Here is a 20000-nt window from a genome sequence, read left to right as displayed (position 1 = left end):
TGTCGTATCTCTGCCTCCTCTCTGTCTCTTCTCTGTCTCCTCTCTGTCTCCTCTCTGTCTCCACTCTTTCTTTTTTTGTCTCCTCTCTGTCTCCTCTCTGTCTCCACTCTGTCGTATCTCTGTCGTATCTCTGTCTCCTCTCTGTCGTATCTCTGTCTCCTCTCTGTCTCCTCTCTGTCGTATCTCTGACTCCTCTCTGTCGTATCTCTGTCTCCTCTCTGTCGTATCTCTGTCTCCTCTCTGTCGTATCTCTGTCTCCTCTCTGTCTCCTCTCTGTCTGTCTCCTCTCTGTCTCCTCTCTGTCGTATCTCTGTCTCCTCTCTGTCGTATCTCTGTCTCCTCTCTGTCGTATCTCTGTCTTTCTCTCTCAATGCTCCTTCTCTGGGCCCAATCCTAACTGTAGATGCAATTTTAAAACACTCTATATAACCATGCATTGATGTCAATGAGATTTTACCTCAAGACAGGCATCTACCTCTCTCTCTCTCTCTCTCTTCCTCCCTCCTACTGTCTTCCCTCTCTCCCTCTTTGTCTCTCGCCCTCCCTCCCTCTCTCCTACCTCATTTCCCCTGCTATCTCACTCTCGCTCTCTCCCACTCTCTCTCGCTTACCCTCACTCACTCTCTCCATCCCTCCTACTCCACCCTCTCTCTCTCTCTCTCTCTCTCTCTCTCTCTCTCCCTCTCTCCCTCTCTCCCTCTCTCCCTCTCTCCCTCTCTCCCTCTCTCTCTCCCTCTCTCCCTCTCTCCCTCTCTCCCTCTCTCCCTCTCTCCCTCTCTCCCTCCCTCCCTTTCTCTCTCCCTTTCTCTCTCCCTCTATAGCGCGGGGGCGGGCCGAACAGGCTGTTTCATAGTGATTGACATCATGCTGGACATGGCAGAGAGAGAGGGCGTGGTGGACATCTATAACTGTGTCAGAGAGCTGCGCTCCAGGAGAGTCAACATGGTGCAGACTGAGGTACAGACAGACAGACAGACAGACGGACGGACGGACGGACGGACGGACGGACGGACAGACAGACAGACAGACAGACAGACAGACAGACAGACAGACAGACAGTGATACAGTACTGACAGTGATACAGTACTGACAGAGGAACAGTACTGTCAGTGATACAGTACTGTCAGTGATACAGTACTGTCAGTGATACAGTAATGACAGTGATACAGTACTGGCAGTGATACAGTACTGTCAGTGATACAGTACTGTCAGTGATACAGTACTGACAGTGATACAGTACTGTCAGTGATACAGTACTGTCAGTGATACAGTACTGTCAGTGATACAGTACTGGCAGTGATACAGTACTGTCAGTGATACAGTACTGGCAGTGATACAGTACTGACAGTGATACAGTACTAACAGTGATACAGTACTGACTGTGATACAGTACTGGCAGTGATACAGTACTGGCAGTGATACAGTACTGACAGTGATACAGTACTGGCAGTGATACAGTACTGACCGTGATACAGTACTGGCAGTGATACAGTACTGACAGAGATACAGTACTGGCAGTGATACAGTACTGGCAGTGATACAGTACTGGCAGAGATACAGTACTGACAGTGATACAGTCCTGTCAGTGATACAGTACTGACAGTGATACAGTACTGTCAGTGATACAGTACTGGCAGTGATACAGTACTGGCAGTGATACAGTACTGGCAGTGATACAGTACTGACAGTGATACAGTACTGTCAGTGATACAGTACTGGCAGTGATACAGTACTGGCAGTGATACAGTACTGGCAGTGATACAGTACTGGCAGTGATACAGTACTGTCAGTGATACAGTACTGGCAGTGATACAGTACTGTCAGTGATACAGTACTGGCAGTGATACAGTACTGGCAGTGATACAGTACTGGCAGAGATACAGTACTGACAGTGATACAGTACTGTCAGTGATACAGTACTGACAGTGATACAGTACTGTCAGTGATACAGTACTGGCAGTGATACAGTACTGGCAGTGATACAGTACTGGCAGTGATACAGTACTGACAGTGATACAGTACTGACAGTGATACAGTACTGTCAGTGATACAGTACTGGCAGTGATACAGTACTGGCAGTGATACAGTACTGGCAGTGATACAGTACTGACAGTGATACAGTACTGACAGAGGAACAGTACTGACAGAGGAACAGTACTGACAGAGATACAGTACTGTCAGTGATACAGTACTGACAGTGATACAGTACTGTCAGTGATACAGTACTGACAGTGATACAGTACTGTCAGTGATACAGTACTGTCAGTGATACAGTACTGTCAGTGATACAGTACTGGCAGTGATACAGTACTGGCAGTGATACAGTACTGGCAGTGATACAGTACTGACAGTGATACAGTACTGACAGTGATACAGTACTGACAGTGATACAGTACTGGCAGTGATACAGTACTGTCAGTGATACAGTACTGGCAGTGATACAGTACTGGCAGTGATACAGTACTGGCAGTGATACAGTACTGTCAGTGATACAGTACTGGCAGTGATACAGTACTGACAGAGATACAGTACTGGCAGTGATACAGTACTGGCAGTGATACAGTACTGACAGTGATACAGTACTGGCAGTGATACAGTACTGACAGTGATACAGTACTGGCAGTGATACAGTACTGACAGTGATACAGTACTGGCAGTGATACAGTACTGACAGTGATACAGTACTGGCAGTGATACAGTACTGGCAGTGATACAGTACTGGCAGTGATACAGTACTGGCAGTGATACAGTACTGACAGTGATACAGTACTGGCAGAGATACAGTACTGACAGTGATACAGTACTGACAGTGATACAGTACTGACAGTGATACAGTACTGGCAGTGATACAGTACTGTCAGTGATACAGTACTGTCAGTGATACAGTACTGGCAGTGATACAGTACTGTCAATGATACAGTACTGGCAGTGATACAGTACTGACAGAGATACAGTACTGGCAGTGATACAGACTGGCAGTGATACAGTACTGACAGTGATACAGTACTGGCAGTGATACAGTACTGACAGTGATACAGTACTGGCAGTGATACAGTACTGACAGTGATACAGTACTGGCAGTGATACAGTACTGACAGTGATACAGTACTGGCAGTGATACAGTACTGGCAGTGATACAGTACTGGCAGTGATACAGTACTGACAGTGATACAGTACTGGCAGTGATACAGTACTGACAGTGATACAGTACTGGCAGTGATACAGTACTGACCGTGATACAGTACTGGCAGTGATACAGTACTGACAGAGATACAGTACTGGCAGTGATACAGTACTGGCAGTGATACAGTACTGGCAGAGATACAGTACTGACAGTGATACAGTACTGTCAGTGATACAGTACTGACAGTGATACAGTACTGGCAGTGATACAGTACTGGCAGTGATACAGTACTGGCAGTGATACAGTACTGGCAGTGATACAGTACTGACAGTGATACAGTACTGACAGTGATACAGTACTGTCAGTGATACAGTACTGGCAGTGATACAGTACTGGCAGTGATACAGTACTGTCAGTGATACAGTACTGGCAGTGATACAGTACTGACAGAGATACAGTACTGACAGTGATACAGTACTGACAGAGGAACAGTACTGACAGAGATACAGTACTGTCAGTGATACAGTACTGACAGTGATACAGTACTGACAGTGATACAGTACTGACAGTGATACAGTACTGGCAGTGATACAGTACTGGCAGTGATACAGTACTGTCAGTGATACAGTACTGGCAGTGATACAGTACTGACAGTGATACAGTACTGGCAGTGATACAGTACTGACCGTGATACAGTACTGTCAGTGATACAGTACTGTCAGTGATACAGTACTGGCAGTGATACAGTACTGGCAGTGATACAGTACTGGCAGTGATACAGTACTGACAGTGATACAGTACTGGCAGAGATACAGTACTGACAGTGATACAGTACTGACAGTGATACAGTACTGACAGTGATACAGTACTGGCAGCGATACAGTACTGTCAGTGATACAGTACTGGCAGTGATACAGTACTGGCAGTGATACAGTACTGTCAGTGATACAGTACTGTCAGTGATACAGTACTGACAGAGATACAGTACTGGCAGTGATACAGTACTGGCAGTGATACAGTACTGACAGTGATACAGTACTGGCAGTGATACAGTACTGACAGTGATACAGTACTGGCAGTGATACAGTACTGACAGTGATACAGTACTGGCAGTGATACAGTACTGACAGTGATACAGTACTGGCAGTGATACAGTACTGGCAGTGATACAGTACTGGCAGTGATACAGTACTGACAGTGATACAGTACTGGCAGAGATACAGTACTGACAGTGATACAGTACTGACAGTGATACAGTACTGACAGTGATACAGTACTGGCAGTGATACAGTACTGTCAGTGATACAGTACTGTCAGTGATACAGTACTGGCAGTGATACAGTACTGTCAGTGATACAGTACTGGCAGTGATACAGTACTGACAGAGATACAGTACTGGCAGTGATACAGACTGGCAGTGATACAGTACTGACAGTGATACAGTACTGGCAGTGATACAGTACTGACAGTGATACAGTACTGGCAGTGATACAGTACTGACAGTGATACAGTACTGGCAGTGATACAGTACTGACAGTGATACAGTACTGACAGTGATACAGTACTGACAGAGATACAGTACTGTCAGTGATACAGTACTGACAGAGATACAGTACTGACAGAGATACAGTACTGGCAGTGATACAGTACTGGCAGTGATACAGTACTGGCAGTGATACAGTACTGACAGAGATACAGTACTGGCAGAGATACAGTACTGGCAGTGATACAGTACTGGCAGTGATACAGTACTGACAGTGATACAGTACTGACAGTGATACAGTACTGACAGAGATACAGTACTGGCAGTGATACAGTACTGACAGTGATACAGTACTGACAGTGATACAGTACTGGCAGTGATACAGTACTGACAGTGATACAGTACTGGCAGTGATACAGTACTGACAGTGATACAGTACTGTCAGTGATACAGTACTGGCAGTGATACAGTACTGGCAGTGATACAGTACTGGCAGTGATACAGTACTGGCAGTGATACAGTACTGACAGAGATACAGTACTGACAGAGATACAGTACTGACAGAGATACAGTACTGTCAGTGATACAGTACTGACAGTGATACAGTACTGTCAGTGATAAAGTACTGGCAGTGATACAGTACTGGCAGTGATACAGTACTGTCAGTGATACAGTACTGACAGAGATACAGTACTGGCAGTGATACAGTACTGACAGAGATAAAGTACTGGCAGTGATACAGTACTGACAGAGATACAGTACTGGCAGTGATACAGTACTGTCAGTGATACAGTACTGACAGAGATACAGTACTGGCAGTGATACAGTACTGACAGAGATACAGTACTGACAGAGATACAGTACTGGCAGTGATACAGTACTGTCAGTGATACAGTACTGACAGAGATACAGTATTGCTAATCATCCTAGTAATGGATTTCTATAGTGGTGTCTCAGGTGTTCAAGGTGTTTCACAATGTTCAATGTAGCCTCTCAGGGCTTCTTAGGGAGGTGTACGATTGTCAATGTCAAGAGGCCCAGTCTGTTATGGCACCTGTGATAACTAAGTCACTGGTTCAATCCCCAGCCCAGCTACAACAGGAATGGGGGACACTCCTCCACTACCCACACAGGGTTCAGAAGGATACAAATTCATCAAAACATCAACATTGATTTTACACCAAAAAACTAAAATATTCGCATTACATTGAGGCTACAGCTCTCAATAACAAATACTATCTCCTGTTCTCCTTAAAGACACTGAGAAGGAGGGCATAACAAGCTCACTCTAATCCAGATCACTCAACCCCATAACCCCACACCAACCACCCCCCCCCCCCCCTCCAGCCTTCCACCCACACACCCACCCAGCCAGCCAAGTAGACAGCCGCGGCTTCAGGCTTGATGTAAACCAGTTGTGAAGTGACATTTTTGAGATGAGCTGTCACTTTTGTCCCTTTCCCTTAATACTCTTAAGGTCAATGACACGACACGCGATGATGTCATCGGTTAAAGGAACAGCAGGGTTCTATTGGTGTTTAGAACCTTGTTAGTTAGCCTGAGTGTTCTATTCTGACCTCTTGACCTTTACGGTTTCGTAGACATTGGGGGGGGGTCCCATGGTGTCTAAACGTCACTAATGATTCTAAGACAGGTATTTTAACTTTACCTGAAGCTCAGTTGCACTAAAATATCAACAACAACAACAAAAAACGATTTGTATTTGTTTATTGCACACATGAATTTCCACAAACACACCTGGGCCCGGTTTCCCAAAAGCACCCAGGCCCGGTTTCCCAAAAGCACCCGGGCCCGGTTTCCCAAAAGCATCATTAGAACCTTTGTAAGCATAGTTGTTAACGTTGCACCTGTAGTTCAGTTGGTAGAGCATGGTACTTGTAAAGCCAGGGTTGTGGGTTTGACTCCCACAGGGGGGGGACCAGAAAATGTACGTGCTCACTACTGTAAGTCGTGCTGGATAAAAGCCTCTGCTTAACGACTAACGTGTAAAACACTTGTATTCTAACGCCGGCCTCAGACCACTCTTGAACAGCTAAGTCGTAAGATGCTTTTTTGCCCTCCAGCGTCACTTCATACACACAAGATCTCTGCTAAACATAGAATCAATGCCTTTGCAAATGTTACAAACAAGGGAAGTATAAAAAGACCAACAACCACTCTGGGATATGTGGGACGCTCGACAACAGCCAGTGATATTGCAGGGCGCCAAATTCAAAACAACAGAAATCCCATAATTAAAATTCCTCAAACATACATATATGTATTTCACACCATTTTAAAGATACACGTCTTGTAAATCCAGCCACAGTGTCTGATTTCAAATAGGCTTTACGGCGAAAGCACACCAAACGATTATGTTAGGTCAGCATCTTGTCACAGAAAACCATATAGCCATTTTTCCAGCCAAGGAGAGGGCTCACAGAAATCAGAAATAGTGATTAAATGAATCACTAACCTTTGATGATCTTCATCAGATGGCATTCACAGGACTTCATGTTACACAATAGATGCGATAAAGTTCATCTTTATGTCCAAAAACCTCATTTGAAATTGGTGTTTTATGATCAGAAATGCATTGTCTCAAACAAACATCCGGTGAAAGTGCGGAGAGCCACATCAAATTACAGAAATACCTCTCCTTAATGCAAGTGCTCATAGACATCATTCCGTTTTAGGAACTTCAAAGTGTTTTCTTTCCAAATCTACTACTTAAATAGCAGGCAGTTTACTCTGGGCACCTTATTATCCAAGCTACCCCCCCCCCCAGTCCCAAAGAAGTTAAAATGATGAAAACTGAGATGACTGCAATAAAATTGTAAATTGCTATAGGCCTTTTTCAAATCCTATTGAAATACATTTCATATTCTATCAATTCAGTTCTATTTTTTCTTTTTCTATGACTTAGATTGACCAGGTGAAAGCTATGATTCCTTACTTTTTTAAATCCCTTTTCAATCAGTGTTGGTGAAGGATTTTTATGCCTTGAGACATTTTTAATTTTACCTTTATTTTACTAGACAAGTCAGTTAAGAACAAATACTTATTTTCAATGACAGCATAGGAACAGTGGGTTAACTGCCTGTTCAGGAGCAGAACGGACAGATTTGTACCTTGTCAGCTCGGGGATTTGAACTTGCAACCTTTTGATTACTTGTCCAATGCTCTAACCACTAGGCTACCCTACCCTGCCACCCCAATGGGTTGTGTATGTGTGCCATTCAGAGGGTGAATGGGCAAGACAAAAGATTTAAGCGCCTCTGGGAGTTGGCACACCAGTTTGAGTTTGTCAAAAAACTGCAACGCTGCTGGGGTTTTTTCACGCTCAACAGTTTCCTGTGAAGAATGGTCCACCACCCAAAGGACAACCAGAAAAGGTGGTACACAAGGGTGGGAAGCATTGAGGTCAACATGGGGTCAACATGCCTGTGCTTTCGACACCTTGTAGAGTCCATGTCCGGATGAATTGTGGCTGTTCTGAGTGACGAAACTCAATATTTCACGAACGTTTCTAATGTTTTGTGCTCTCAGTGAATTTCATGATGTGTAACCTATCATGTTCTTATTTATTTAAGTAGGCAAGTCGGGTTAAGAACAAATTCTCATTTACAATGACGGCCTACCGGGGAACAATGGGTTAACTGCCTTGTTCAGGGGCAGAACGTCAGATTATTAAAAAATATATATATTGTCATCTCAAGGATTCGATCCAGTAACCTTTCAGTTACTGGCTCAACACTCTGACTGCTAGGCTACCTGCTGCCCCCAACATGTGATCAATGATATGCCAAATCTGTGATTTAGTGCATTATTATAGGGCACAAGCATCAGATTAAGCCACCTCATTATTTGCAGCCGTGATTGGTAATCTCTCTCCAGGAGCTGATCCATTGTCAGTTTGGTGAAATAATTCTAATGTTAAAGGTCAGATTTGAATGGAGAAAGCTGATCCATTGTCAGTTTGGTGAAATAATTCTAATGTTAAAGGTCAGATTTGAATGGAGAAAGCTGATCTGAGAGCTCCCTTTCTTTCCATCCTATCAGTATCAACTCTATGCCTCGACGACACACTTAGTGAACCTTCTCTCAGTGTGGTGTTCTGGGAAAACACACGTTACATCTTCGGGTGTTGTAGGAAAGAGGCATCGTTAAAGAAAAATCAGTCAGAAATCCATCGCTATCGGGAAACTGGACCCAGAACAGCAAATCTGAAAGGTAACGGGTGGCCTCAGGGTTAGAAACCGTGCCAAAGAACCAAAACACCTGCGAGGGATAAACAAACACACCCCACACCCGAATCCCCCCTCCACATACACACACACACACACACACACACACACACACACACACACTCACACTCACACACTCACACACTCACACTCACACACACACACTCACACTCACACTCACACACTCACACTCACACACACTCACACTCACACACACACACACACACACACACACACACACACACACACACACACACACACACACACACACACACACACACACACACACACACACATACACACACACACTGTGAAGGTCAGTGAACTGTTTGTCATTCAGTCATTTGTTCTCCAGTTGCTGAAGTCCCGGTCAGCACGTCGTCGTCTCTGAAACATTTGCCCGTTAAATCCAATGACGCCTGTTATTTAAAAGGAATCAGGGTGAAATGATGCATTCAGCTCCACTATGGATGACTCCCTGTTGAGTCCTTCAGTAGCAAACCCAACGCAAAACAACGCAACACAATGCTACACAACGCCAGCCTGGCAGCAGCCATGAGCTCTCCCTAGATGATGTCACCCACTCTCATCATTGAGTTAAACCTGCTCGTTTACAAGCAAGTAAAAATATTTTATTATTCTCTTATTGTCTAACTTCTGCCAGCCTGCCTGCCGCCCAGCTTCAGCAGCTGTGAAAAGAGACTGGGTGTTCTCTCTCTCTCTCTCTCTCTCTCTCTCTCTCTCTCTCTCCCTCTCTCCCTCTCTCCCTCTCTCCCTCTCTCCCTCTCTCCCTCTCTCCCTCTCTCTCCCTCTCTCTCTCTCTCTCTCATGGCACACATCAACCCCATCATCCCAGACACCCTGGACCATTCGCATACCGTCCCAACAGATCCATAGACGACGCAATCTCAATTGCACTTCACACTGTCCTCTCCCACCTGACCAAGAGAGGAAATAACTATGTGAGAATGCTGTTCATTGACTACAGCTTAGCATTCTACACCATAGTCCCCTCCAAGCTCATCATCATGGACTCTGGGACTGAACCCCTCCTTCTGCCGACACCAGCTGGTAAGGGTAGGCAACTACACATCTGCCACGCTGATCCACAACATGGGGGCCCTCAGGGGTGTGTCCTCAGTCCCCTCCTGTACTCCCTGTTCACCCACGACTACGTGGCCGGGCACGACTCCAACACCATCATTACATTTTTCTGACGATACGACTGTGGTAGGCCTAATCACCAACGATGATGAGGGAGGAGGTCAGTGACCTGGCAGTGTGGTGCCAGGACAACAACCTCTCCCTCAATGTCAGCAAGATAAAGGAGCTGATTGTGGATCACAGGAAACAAAGGGGCTGAGCCACGCCCCCATCCACATTTATGGGGCTGTAGTGGAGTACTCAGTACTATGTTGAAGCACCTTTGGCAGTTATTACAGCCTCGAGTCTTCTTGGGTATGACGCTACAAGCTTGGCACACCAGTGTTTGGGAGTTTCTCCCATTCTTCTCTGCAGATCCTCTCTCTCAGGTTGGATGGGGAGCGGCACTGCGCAACAATTTTTAGGACAGAGATGTTCGAGTCCAGGCTTTGGCTGGGCCACTCAAGGACATTCAGAGAATTGTCCGAAGCCACTCCTGCGTTGTCTTGTCTGTGTGCTTAGGGTCGTTGTCCTATTGAAATGTGAACCTTCACCCCAGTCTGAGGTCCTGAGCGCTGGAGCAGGTTTTCATCAAGGTTCTCTCTGTTCTTTACTCCGTTCATCTTTCCTTCGATCCTGACTTGTCTCCCAGTCCCTGGTTTTGTGTGTATATTTATGAGGGGAAAAAATATTCAATCAATTTTAGAATAAGGCTGTAATGTCCTCTCAGACAAAACCCACACACATTCACATACACTAAATATGCACACACAACACACACACATACATCCCTGTATATAGCTCCACATTGATCTGGTACTCCCTGTATATAGCTCCACATTGATCTGGTAATCCCTGTATATAGCTCCACATTGATCTGGTAATCCCTGTATATAGCTCCACATTGATCTGGTACTCCCTATAGCTCCACATTGATCTGGTACTCCCTATAGCTCCACACTGATCTGGTACTCCCTATAGCTCCACACTGATCTGGTACTCCCTATAGCTCCACACTGATCTGGTACTCCCTGTAGCTCCACATTGATCTGGTACTCCCTGTAGCCCCACACTGATCTGGTACTCCCTATAGCCCCACACTGATCTGGTACTCCCTGTAGCCCCACACTGATCTGGTACTCCCTGTAGCCCCACACTGATCTGGTACTCCCTGTAGCCCCACACTGATCTGGTACTCCCTATAGCTCCACACTGATCTGGTACTCCCTGTAGCCCCACACTGATCTGGTACTCCCTGTAGCCCCACACTGATCTGGTACCCCCTGTAGCCCCACACTGATCTGGTACTCCCTGTAGCCCCACACTGATCTGGTACTCCCTGTAGCCCCACACTGATCTGGTACTCCCTATAGCTCCACACTGATCTGGTACTCCCTGTAGCCCCACACTGATCTGGTACTCCCTGTAGCTCCATACTTGTGTATTTTATTCCTTGTGTTACTATTTTCTTTTGTATTAGAATTTAATTGACTCTTCATCGTTAGTTAAATGCTCGTAAGCGATGTACCCTCTAAGCTGCGTGCGTCGCTGGTGTACGGTGTTTCCTCCGACACATTGGTGCGGCTGGCTTCTGGGTTAAGTGGGCATTGTGTCAAGAAGCAGTGCGTCTTGGTTGGGTCGTGTTTTGGAGGACGCACGGCTCTCGACCTTCGACCTCTCCCGAGTACCGTAGGGGAGTTGCAGCGATGAGACAAGTAACTACCAATTGGATAGCAGGAAATTGAGGAGAAAAAGAAAAGGAGAATCAATTTTTTAAAATGTAATTGAAGGCGGATACAGACTCATTGTTCGCTGTAAACGCCTTTGAAGTTACACAGAATGTTCAAATTGGTTCTCAGCAGACCTGAAATTTCTCCCAAATTTTTTTTTTTGAGAGAGAAAGTTGCCCGTAAGCGAGCATTTCACTGAAAAGTCTACACCCGTTATGTTCGGTGCATGTGACAAATATACTAAAATATTCTATAGGATATGTTGCTGGTAAATGTTGATGTCATAGATGAAACACAGCAACAACCAGTCAGGGAATGATGAGGCCTTGTGTTGAACCAGACACAACAACATACAGTAAAAAACAGTCAATCAGGGAAGATAGACCAGATGAGGACCGCTGAAATGTATTTGACTCCCCTTCCATCACTTCTGTTATCTTATATTATTTTGTTACTGATTTAGCCTCGTTTTAGTTCTTGTCTGTAGTCACCGCATAAAACGCATCAACTATTTCTGACCTTTTCATAAAATCTTGATCTTTATTTCTCCAGGAGCAGTATGTCTTTATCCACGACGCCATCTTGGAGGCGTGTCTTTGTGGTGACACCACCATCCCAGCCAATCAGCTTCGCTCGGTCTACTATGACATGAACCGATTGGACCCCCAGACCAACTCCTCCCAGATTAAAGAGGAGTTCAGGGTGAGTTTCTCGTCCGAAGGGGTCCTTCCTCATTCAGGGTGAGGAGTAGACAGACATATTTTACAGAAGAAAACCCCATCTGCAAAAAGAAAATAAATACTGATAATGTAGGTAAGGGCTTTCCAATCAGTGGCTCTTTCCCAACAAACATGGAGGACTGTTGAACCATCCGTTTTAGAAACAGCTCGGTCGCTATTGGACCATCCTTTAAAGACCATGTGACCCTCTAACCCCTAGTATCTCTGTCTCTCTCTCCAGACTTTTGACATGGTGACTCCTACGTTGCATGTGGAGGACTGTAGATTCGTCCCACTGTAACCCACTGTAACCCACTGTAACCCACTGTAACCTACTGTAACCCACTGTAACCCACAGTATTTCCCTGTAACCCACAGTATTTCACTGTAACCCACAGTATTTCCCTGTAACCCACTGTAACCCACTGTAACTCACTGTAACCCACTGTAACCCACTGTAACCCACTGTAACCCACTGTAACCAACTGTAACCCACTGTAACCCACAGTATTTCCCTGTAACCCACTGTAACCCACAGTATTTCCCTGTAACCCACTGTAACCCACTGTAACCCACTGTAACCCACTGTAACTCACTGTAACCCACTGTAACCCACTGTAACCCACTGTAACCCACTGTAACCCACTGTAACCCACTGTAACCCACTGTAACCCACTGTAACTCACTGTAACCCACTGTAACCCACTGTAACCCACTGTAACCAACTGTAACCCACTGTAACCCACTGTAACCTACTGTAACCCACTGTAACCCACAGTATTTCCCTGTAACCCACTGTAACCCACAGTATTTCCCTGTAACCCACAGTATTTCACTGTAACCCACAGTATTTCCCTGTAACCCACTGTAACCCACTGTAACTCACTGTAACCCACTGTAACCCACTGTAACCCACTGTAACTCACTGTAACCCACTGTAACCCACTGTAACCCACTGTAACCCACTGTAACCCACTGTAAACTACTGTAACCCACTGTAACTCACTGTAACCCACTGTAACCCACAGTATTTCCCTGTAACCCACAGTATTTCACTGTAACCCACAGTATTTCCCTGTAACCCACTGTAACCAACTGTAACCCACTGTATTTCCCTGTAACCCACTGTAACCAACTGTAACCCACTGTATTTCCCTGTAACCCACTGTAACTCACTGTAACCCACTGTAACCTACTGTAACCCACTGTATTTCCATGTAACCCACTGTAACCTACTGTAACCCACTGTATTTCCCTGTAACCCACTGTAACCAACTGTAACCCACTGTAAACTACTGTAACCCACTGTATTTCCCTGTAACCACTGCAACCCACTGTACCTACTGTAACTCACTGTATTGCCATGTAACCCACTGTAACCCACTGTAACCCACTGTAACCCACTGTATTTCCCTGTAACCCACTGTAACCTACTGTAACCCACTGTATTTCCCTGTAACCCACTGTAACCTACTGTAACCCACTTTATTTCCCTGTAACCCACTGTAACCCACTGTATTTCCCTGTAACCCACTGTAACCCATTGTAACCCACTGTATTTCTCTGTAACCCACTGTAACCCACTGTTTCGCCATGTAATCCAGTGTAACCCACAGTACCAACTGTAACCCACTGTATTGCCCTGTAACCCACTGTAACCCACTGTATTACCCTGTAACCCACTGTTACCCACTGTATTGCCCTGTAACCCCCTGTATTGCCCTATAACCCACTGTAACCCACTGTATCACCCTGTAACCCACTATAACCCACTGTATTACCCTGTAACCCACTGTAACCCCCTGTTTTGCCCTGTAACCCACTGTAACCCACTGTATCACCCTGTAACCCACCGTAACCTACTGTAACCCACGGTATCTCCCTGTAAGACAATGTACTGCACTCTACCTACTGTAACCCACTGTACCTACTGTAACCCACTGTGCCTACTGTAACACACTGTACCAACTGTAACCCACTGTAACCCACTGTAACCCACTGTATCGCCCTGTAACCCACTGTAACCCACTGTATCGCCCTGTAACCTACTGTAACCCACTGTAACTCACTGTAACCCACTGTAATGCCATGTAATCCAATATAACTCACTGCATCAACCTTTAACCCACTGTAATCCACTGTAACCCACTGAATCACCCTGTAACCCACTGTATCGCCCTGTAACCCACTGTATTGCCCTGTAACCCACTGTATTGCCCTGTAACCCACTGTATTGCCTTGTAACCCACTGTATTGCCCTGTAACCCACTGTAACCCACTGTATCACCCTGTAACCCACTGTAACCCACTGTATTGCCCTGTATCGCCCTGTAACCCACTGTATTGCCCTGTATCGCCCTGTAACCCACTGTATCACCCTGTAACCCACTGTAACCCACTGTATCACCCTGTAACCCACTGTAACCCACTGTATCACTCTGTAACCCACTGTATTGCCCTTTAAAACACTGTAGCCCACTGTAACCCACTGTATCGCTCTGAAACCCACTGTATCACTCTGTAACCCACTGTAACCCACTGTATCACTCTGTAACCCACTGTATTGCCCTTTAAAACACTGTAGCCCACTGTAACCCACTGTATCACTCTGTAGCCCACTGTAACCCACTGTATCACCCTTTAAAACACTGTAGCCCACTGTAACCCATTGTATCACTCTGTAACCCACTGTATCGCTCTGTAACCCACTGTAACCTCTACTGTCTCTCTCTCCAGACTCTGAACATGGTGACTCCGACGTTGCGGGTGGAGGACTGTAGTATCGCCCTGCTCCCCAGGAACCACGAGAAGAACCGCTGTATGGATGTCCTTCCTCCTGACCGCTGTCTGCCCTTCCTCATCACCATCGACGGAGAGAGCTCCAACTACATCAACGCTGCTCTTATGGACGTATGTCACACACACACACACACACACACACACACACACACACACACACACACACACACACACACTGCAAACACACACGTTCAATGCTGCACTCATGGACATAAGGACTGAATTCTCGGTAGTCTGTTCTCAGATCTGTTTGTTCTGTGTTGCCATGACCATAGGAATTATCAAGACAATATAAAATCAGATCTGGGTCCAGGCTATCCTCTCAATATCTAGAAAAGGAGAAAAACCTGTCGTCAATGGAAATAGTCGTCCGGAGTTGAATTAAAATTTCCCCCTCCCTCCCTCCCCCTACCTCTTTCTCTCTCCCCCTCCCCTACCTCTTTCTCTCCCTCTTCCTCCCTGCCTCTCTCTCCCTCCCTCCCTCCCCCTCCCTCCCTACCCCTCCCTCCCCCTCGCTCCCCCTCCCTCCCCCTCCCTCCCCCTTCCTCCCTAACCCTCCCCCTCCTCCCCCTCCCTCCCTCCCTCGCTCCCTATCACCCCCACTCCCTACCCCTACCCCTCCCTCCCTACCCCTCCCCCTCCCTCCCTCCCTGCCTCTCTCTCCCTCCCTCATGTAGAGTTATAAGCAGCCGTCAGCGTTCATCGTGACCCAGCATCCTCTACCCAACACAGTGAAGGATTTCTGGAGGCTGGTGTTGGACTACCACTGCACCTCCATAGTGATGCTCAATGACGTCGACCCAGCACAGGTACACACACACACACACACACACACACACACACACACACACACACACACACACACACACACTGACACACAGACACACAGACACACAGACACACACACACACACACACACACACACAGACACACACACTAACACAGACACACACACACAGACACACACACACACACAGACACACACACTAACACACACAGACACACACAAATGCATTTGCCCACATGTACACACAATTCTTTGGGAGTTAGTATATTGTCTGAAATGGACTGTGAAATAGACAGCATCTGAAGTAGTTTTTTTCCCTGAATAGGACCTTGTATGTAAGACTCCAGCTAAGAGAAAAATTAAAGAATAGCTTTGTGTGTCGACAAAAGGCCTCGAACACACACAAGGACAGAGACATTCAGTCTCTTGTTAGGTTAGGGCCCGGCGTGCCTCAAGCGACCCACCTCGACAACATCCGGTGAAATTGCATAGGCGCCAAATGTCAGATTTCAGAAATCGTAATATTAAACTTTCATGAAAATACAAGTGTCATACGTAATTTAAAAGATAAACTTCTTGTTAATCCAGCCACGTTGTCAGATTTCAAAAAGGCTTTACGGCAAAAGCACACCATGTGATTATCTGAGGACAGCGCCCCGCATGAAAAACATTATTCAGCCAAGCAGATGCCACGAAAGTCTGAAATTGCGATAAACTAAATCCCTTACCTTTGAAGCTCTTCATCTGGTTGGAATCACAGGGGTCCCAGCTACATAACAAATGGTCCTTTTGTTCGATAAAGTCCTTCTTTATATCCCATAAAAGTATGTTTGTTTGGCTTCATTCATTAATCCACCGGTTTCACCTCGTTCAAAATGCATACACAATGAATCCCAAATGTTACCAATAAACTTGTGGAATCTAGTGGAAGCCATAGGAACTGCAATCTGGGTCCTAAAATGTGTGTTGGAAAATCAAATTACCTCAATTTCCTTCCCCCCTGGATGCATATTCTAGCTTCTGGGCCTGAGTAACAGGCAGTTTACTTTGGGCTCCTCAGTCATCCAAACTTCTGAATACTGCCCCCTATCCCTAAAAAGTTTTATTAGAGAAAGATATCAGGCACCAGAGATAGATGTGGAGTGAGGTAGGACATGACAAGAGAAGGAGCACGTGTAGAATACAGTGAAGCTACAGTGGAGTAGATAGAATAGACAGATACAGTGCCATGAAAAAGTATTCACCCCACCGCCCCCTTGGCGTTTTTCCTATTTTGTTGCTTTACAAACTGTAATTTACGTTTATTTTTATATGGATTTCATGTAATGGACATACGCAAAATAGTCTGATTTGGTGAAGTGAAATGAAAAAAATAACTTAAAGTGGTGCGTGTATATGTATTCACCCCCTTTGCTATGAAGCCCCTAAATAAGATCTGGTGCAACCAAGTACCTTCAGAAGTCACATAATTAGTTAAATAAAGTCCACCTGTGTGCAATCTAAGTGTCACATGATCTGTCCCATGATCTCAGTATATATACACCTGTTCTGAAAGGTCCCAGGAAGGTCCCTGCAACACCACTAAGCAAGGGGCACCACCAAGCAAGCAGCACCATGAAAACCAAGGAGCTCTCCAAACAGGTCCTGGGTTGGATTATAAAAAAATATCAGAAACTTTGAACATTCCACGGAGCACCATTACATCCATTATTAAAAAAATGAAAGAAAATGGCGCCAGAACAAACATGCCAAGAGAGGGCCGCCCACCAAAACTCACAGACCAGGCAAGGAGGGCATTAACCAGAGAGGCAACAAAGACACCAAAGATAACCCTGAAAGTGCTGCAAAGCTCCACAGCGGAGATTGTAGTATCTGTCCATAGGACCACTTTAAGCCGTACACTCCACAGAGCTGGGCTTTACGGAAGTGTGGCCAGCAAAAGCCTCTTGGATATAGGGGGCGCTATTTTAATTTTTGGATGAAAAACGTTTAAAACAAGATATTTTGTCACGAAAAGATGCTCGACTATGCACATAATTGACAGCTTTGGAAAGAAAACACTCTGACGTTTCCAAAAACTGCAAAGATATTGTCTGTGAGTGCCACAGAACTGATGTTACAGGCGAAACCCAGATAAAAATCCAATCAGGAAGTGCCGCATTTTTTGAAACCGCCTCATGCCAATGACTCCTTATATGGCTGTGAATGAGCTACGAATGAGCTTACGTTTTCCACGCATTCCCCAAGTGATGTCTTTTTAGGCATTTCCACTGGAGAATGGCTGTAAGGGACCATATATAGTGAGTGGTCACATGGTGTCTCCCGGAGAAAATCTTGCGTAAAATACTGAAGTAGCCATTTTTCCAATCACTTCTTATGAGAAACCAATTGCCTCGACGGATATATTATCGAATACATATGTTAAAAACACCTTGAGGATGGATCCTAAACAACGTTTGCCGTGTTTCTGTCGATATTATGGAGCAAATTTTGAAAAAAGTTATTAAAGTATTTTTCGGTCGATTTCTCAGCCAAGCAGGATGAACAAACGGGAGCTTTTTCGCCTACAAAAATATTATTTTTGGAAAAAAGGAACATTTGCTATCTAACTGGTGAAAGCATCTGAAGTTCTTCAAAGGTAAATTATTTAATTTGGTTGCTTTTGTTATTTTTGTGAAAATGTTGCCTGCTGCCAGCAGATCCTAGCATAGCATTATGCCATGATCAACTTACACAAATGCTTGTCTAGCGTTGGCTGTAATTTTGACAATCTGAGATGACAGTGTTGTTAACAAAAGGCTAAGCTTGTGTTTGAATATATTTATTTCATTTCATTTGCGATTTTCATGAATAGGAAAAGTTGCGTTATGGTAATGAGCTTGAGGCTATGATTACGCTCCCGGATACGGGATTGCTTGTCGCAAGAAGAAAGAAATAAGCAAACACGTTTGGTGTTCGCCAAAGGGCTTGTGGGAGACTCCCCAAACATATGGAAGAAGGTACTCTGGTCAGATGAGACAAAAATTTAGCATATTGGACATCAAGGAAAATGTTGTGTCTGGTGCAAACCCAACACCTCATCACCCTGAGAATACCATCCCCACAGTGAAGCAGGGTGGTGGCAGCATCCTGCTGTGGGGATGTTTTTCATCAGCAGGGACTGGGAAACTGGTCAGAATTGAAGGAATGATGGATGAATGTTTGTCTTCCAGAGATTTGAGACTATGACTGAGGTTCACCTTCCAGCTGGACAGTGACCCTAAGCATACTGCTAAAGCAACACTTGAGTGTATCAAAGGAAACATTTAAATGTCTTCAAATGACGTAGTCAAAGCCCAGACCTCAATCCAATTGAGAATCTGTGGTATGACTTAAAGATTGCTGTGGAACCCATCCAACTTGAAAGAGTTTGAGCAGTTTTGCCTTGAAGAATGGGCAAAAATCCCAGTGGCTAGATGTGCCAAGCTTATAGAGACATACTCGAAGAGATGTGCAGCTATAATTGCTGCAAAAGGTGGCTCTTCAAACTATTGACTTTGGGAGGGGTGAATAGTTATGCACGCTCAAGTTTTCCGTTTTTTGTTTGTTTCACAAGAAAAAATATTTTGCATCTTCAAAGTGGTAGGCATGTTGTGTAAATCAAATGATACAAACCCCCCTGAAAATCTATTTTAATTACAGGTTGTAAGTCAACAAAATCGGAAAAATGCCAAAGGGGGTGAATACTTTCGCAAGCCACTATAGATAGATAGATAGATAGATAGATAGATAGATAGATAGATAGATAGATAGATAGATAGATAGATAGATAGATAGATAGATAGATAGATAGATAGATAGAGAGAGAGAGAGAGAGAGATAGATAGAGAGAGAGAGAGAGAGAGAGAGAGAGATAGATAGATAGATAGATAGATAGAGAGAGAGAGAGAGAGAGAGAGAGAGAGAGAGAGAGAGAGATAGATAGATAG

At 45.1% G+C, this 20000-nt stretch overlaps 1 protein-coding gene across 1 annotated transcript in view; it reads left to right on the top strand.

The window, feature by feature from the left end:
* The window catches only part of LOC135558338 (receptor-type tyrosine-protein phosphatase mu-like), a 588334-nt gene that overhangs the window by 534044 nt on the left and 34290 nt on the right, over positions 1–20000 (top strand). The window contains exons 27-30 of the mRNA XM_064992077.1: positions 822–957; positions 12280–12429; positions 15183–15356; positions 15923–16054. Coding sequence (XP_064848149.1) covers positions 822–957; positions 12280–12429; positions 15183–15356; positions 15923–16054 — 592 coding nt within the window. The remainder of the gene's footprint in view (positions 1–821; positions 958–12279; positions 12430–15182; positions 15357–15922; positions 16055–20000) is intronic.

Source organism: Oncorhynchus masou, chromosome 17, assembly GCF_036934945.1.
Source record: "Oncorhynchus masou masou isolate Uvic2021 chromosome 17, UVic_Omas_1.1, whole genome shotgun sequence".
NCBI lineage: Eukaryota > Metazoa > Chordata > Actinopteri > Salmoniformes > Salmonidae > Oncorhynchus > Oncorhynchus masou.
The sequence above is the reverse complement of the archived record's forward strand: the minus strand, read 5'-3'. Positions and strand labels throughout refer to the sequence as shown.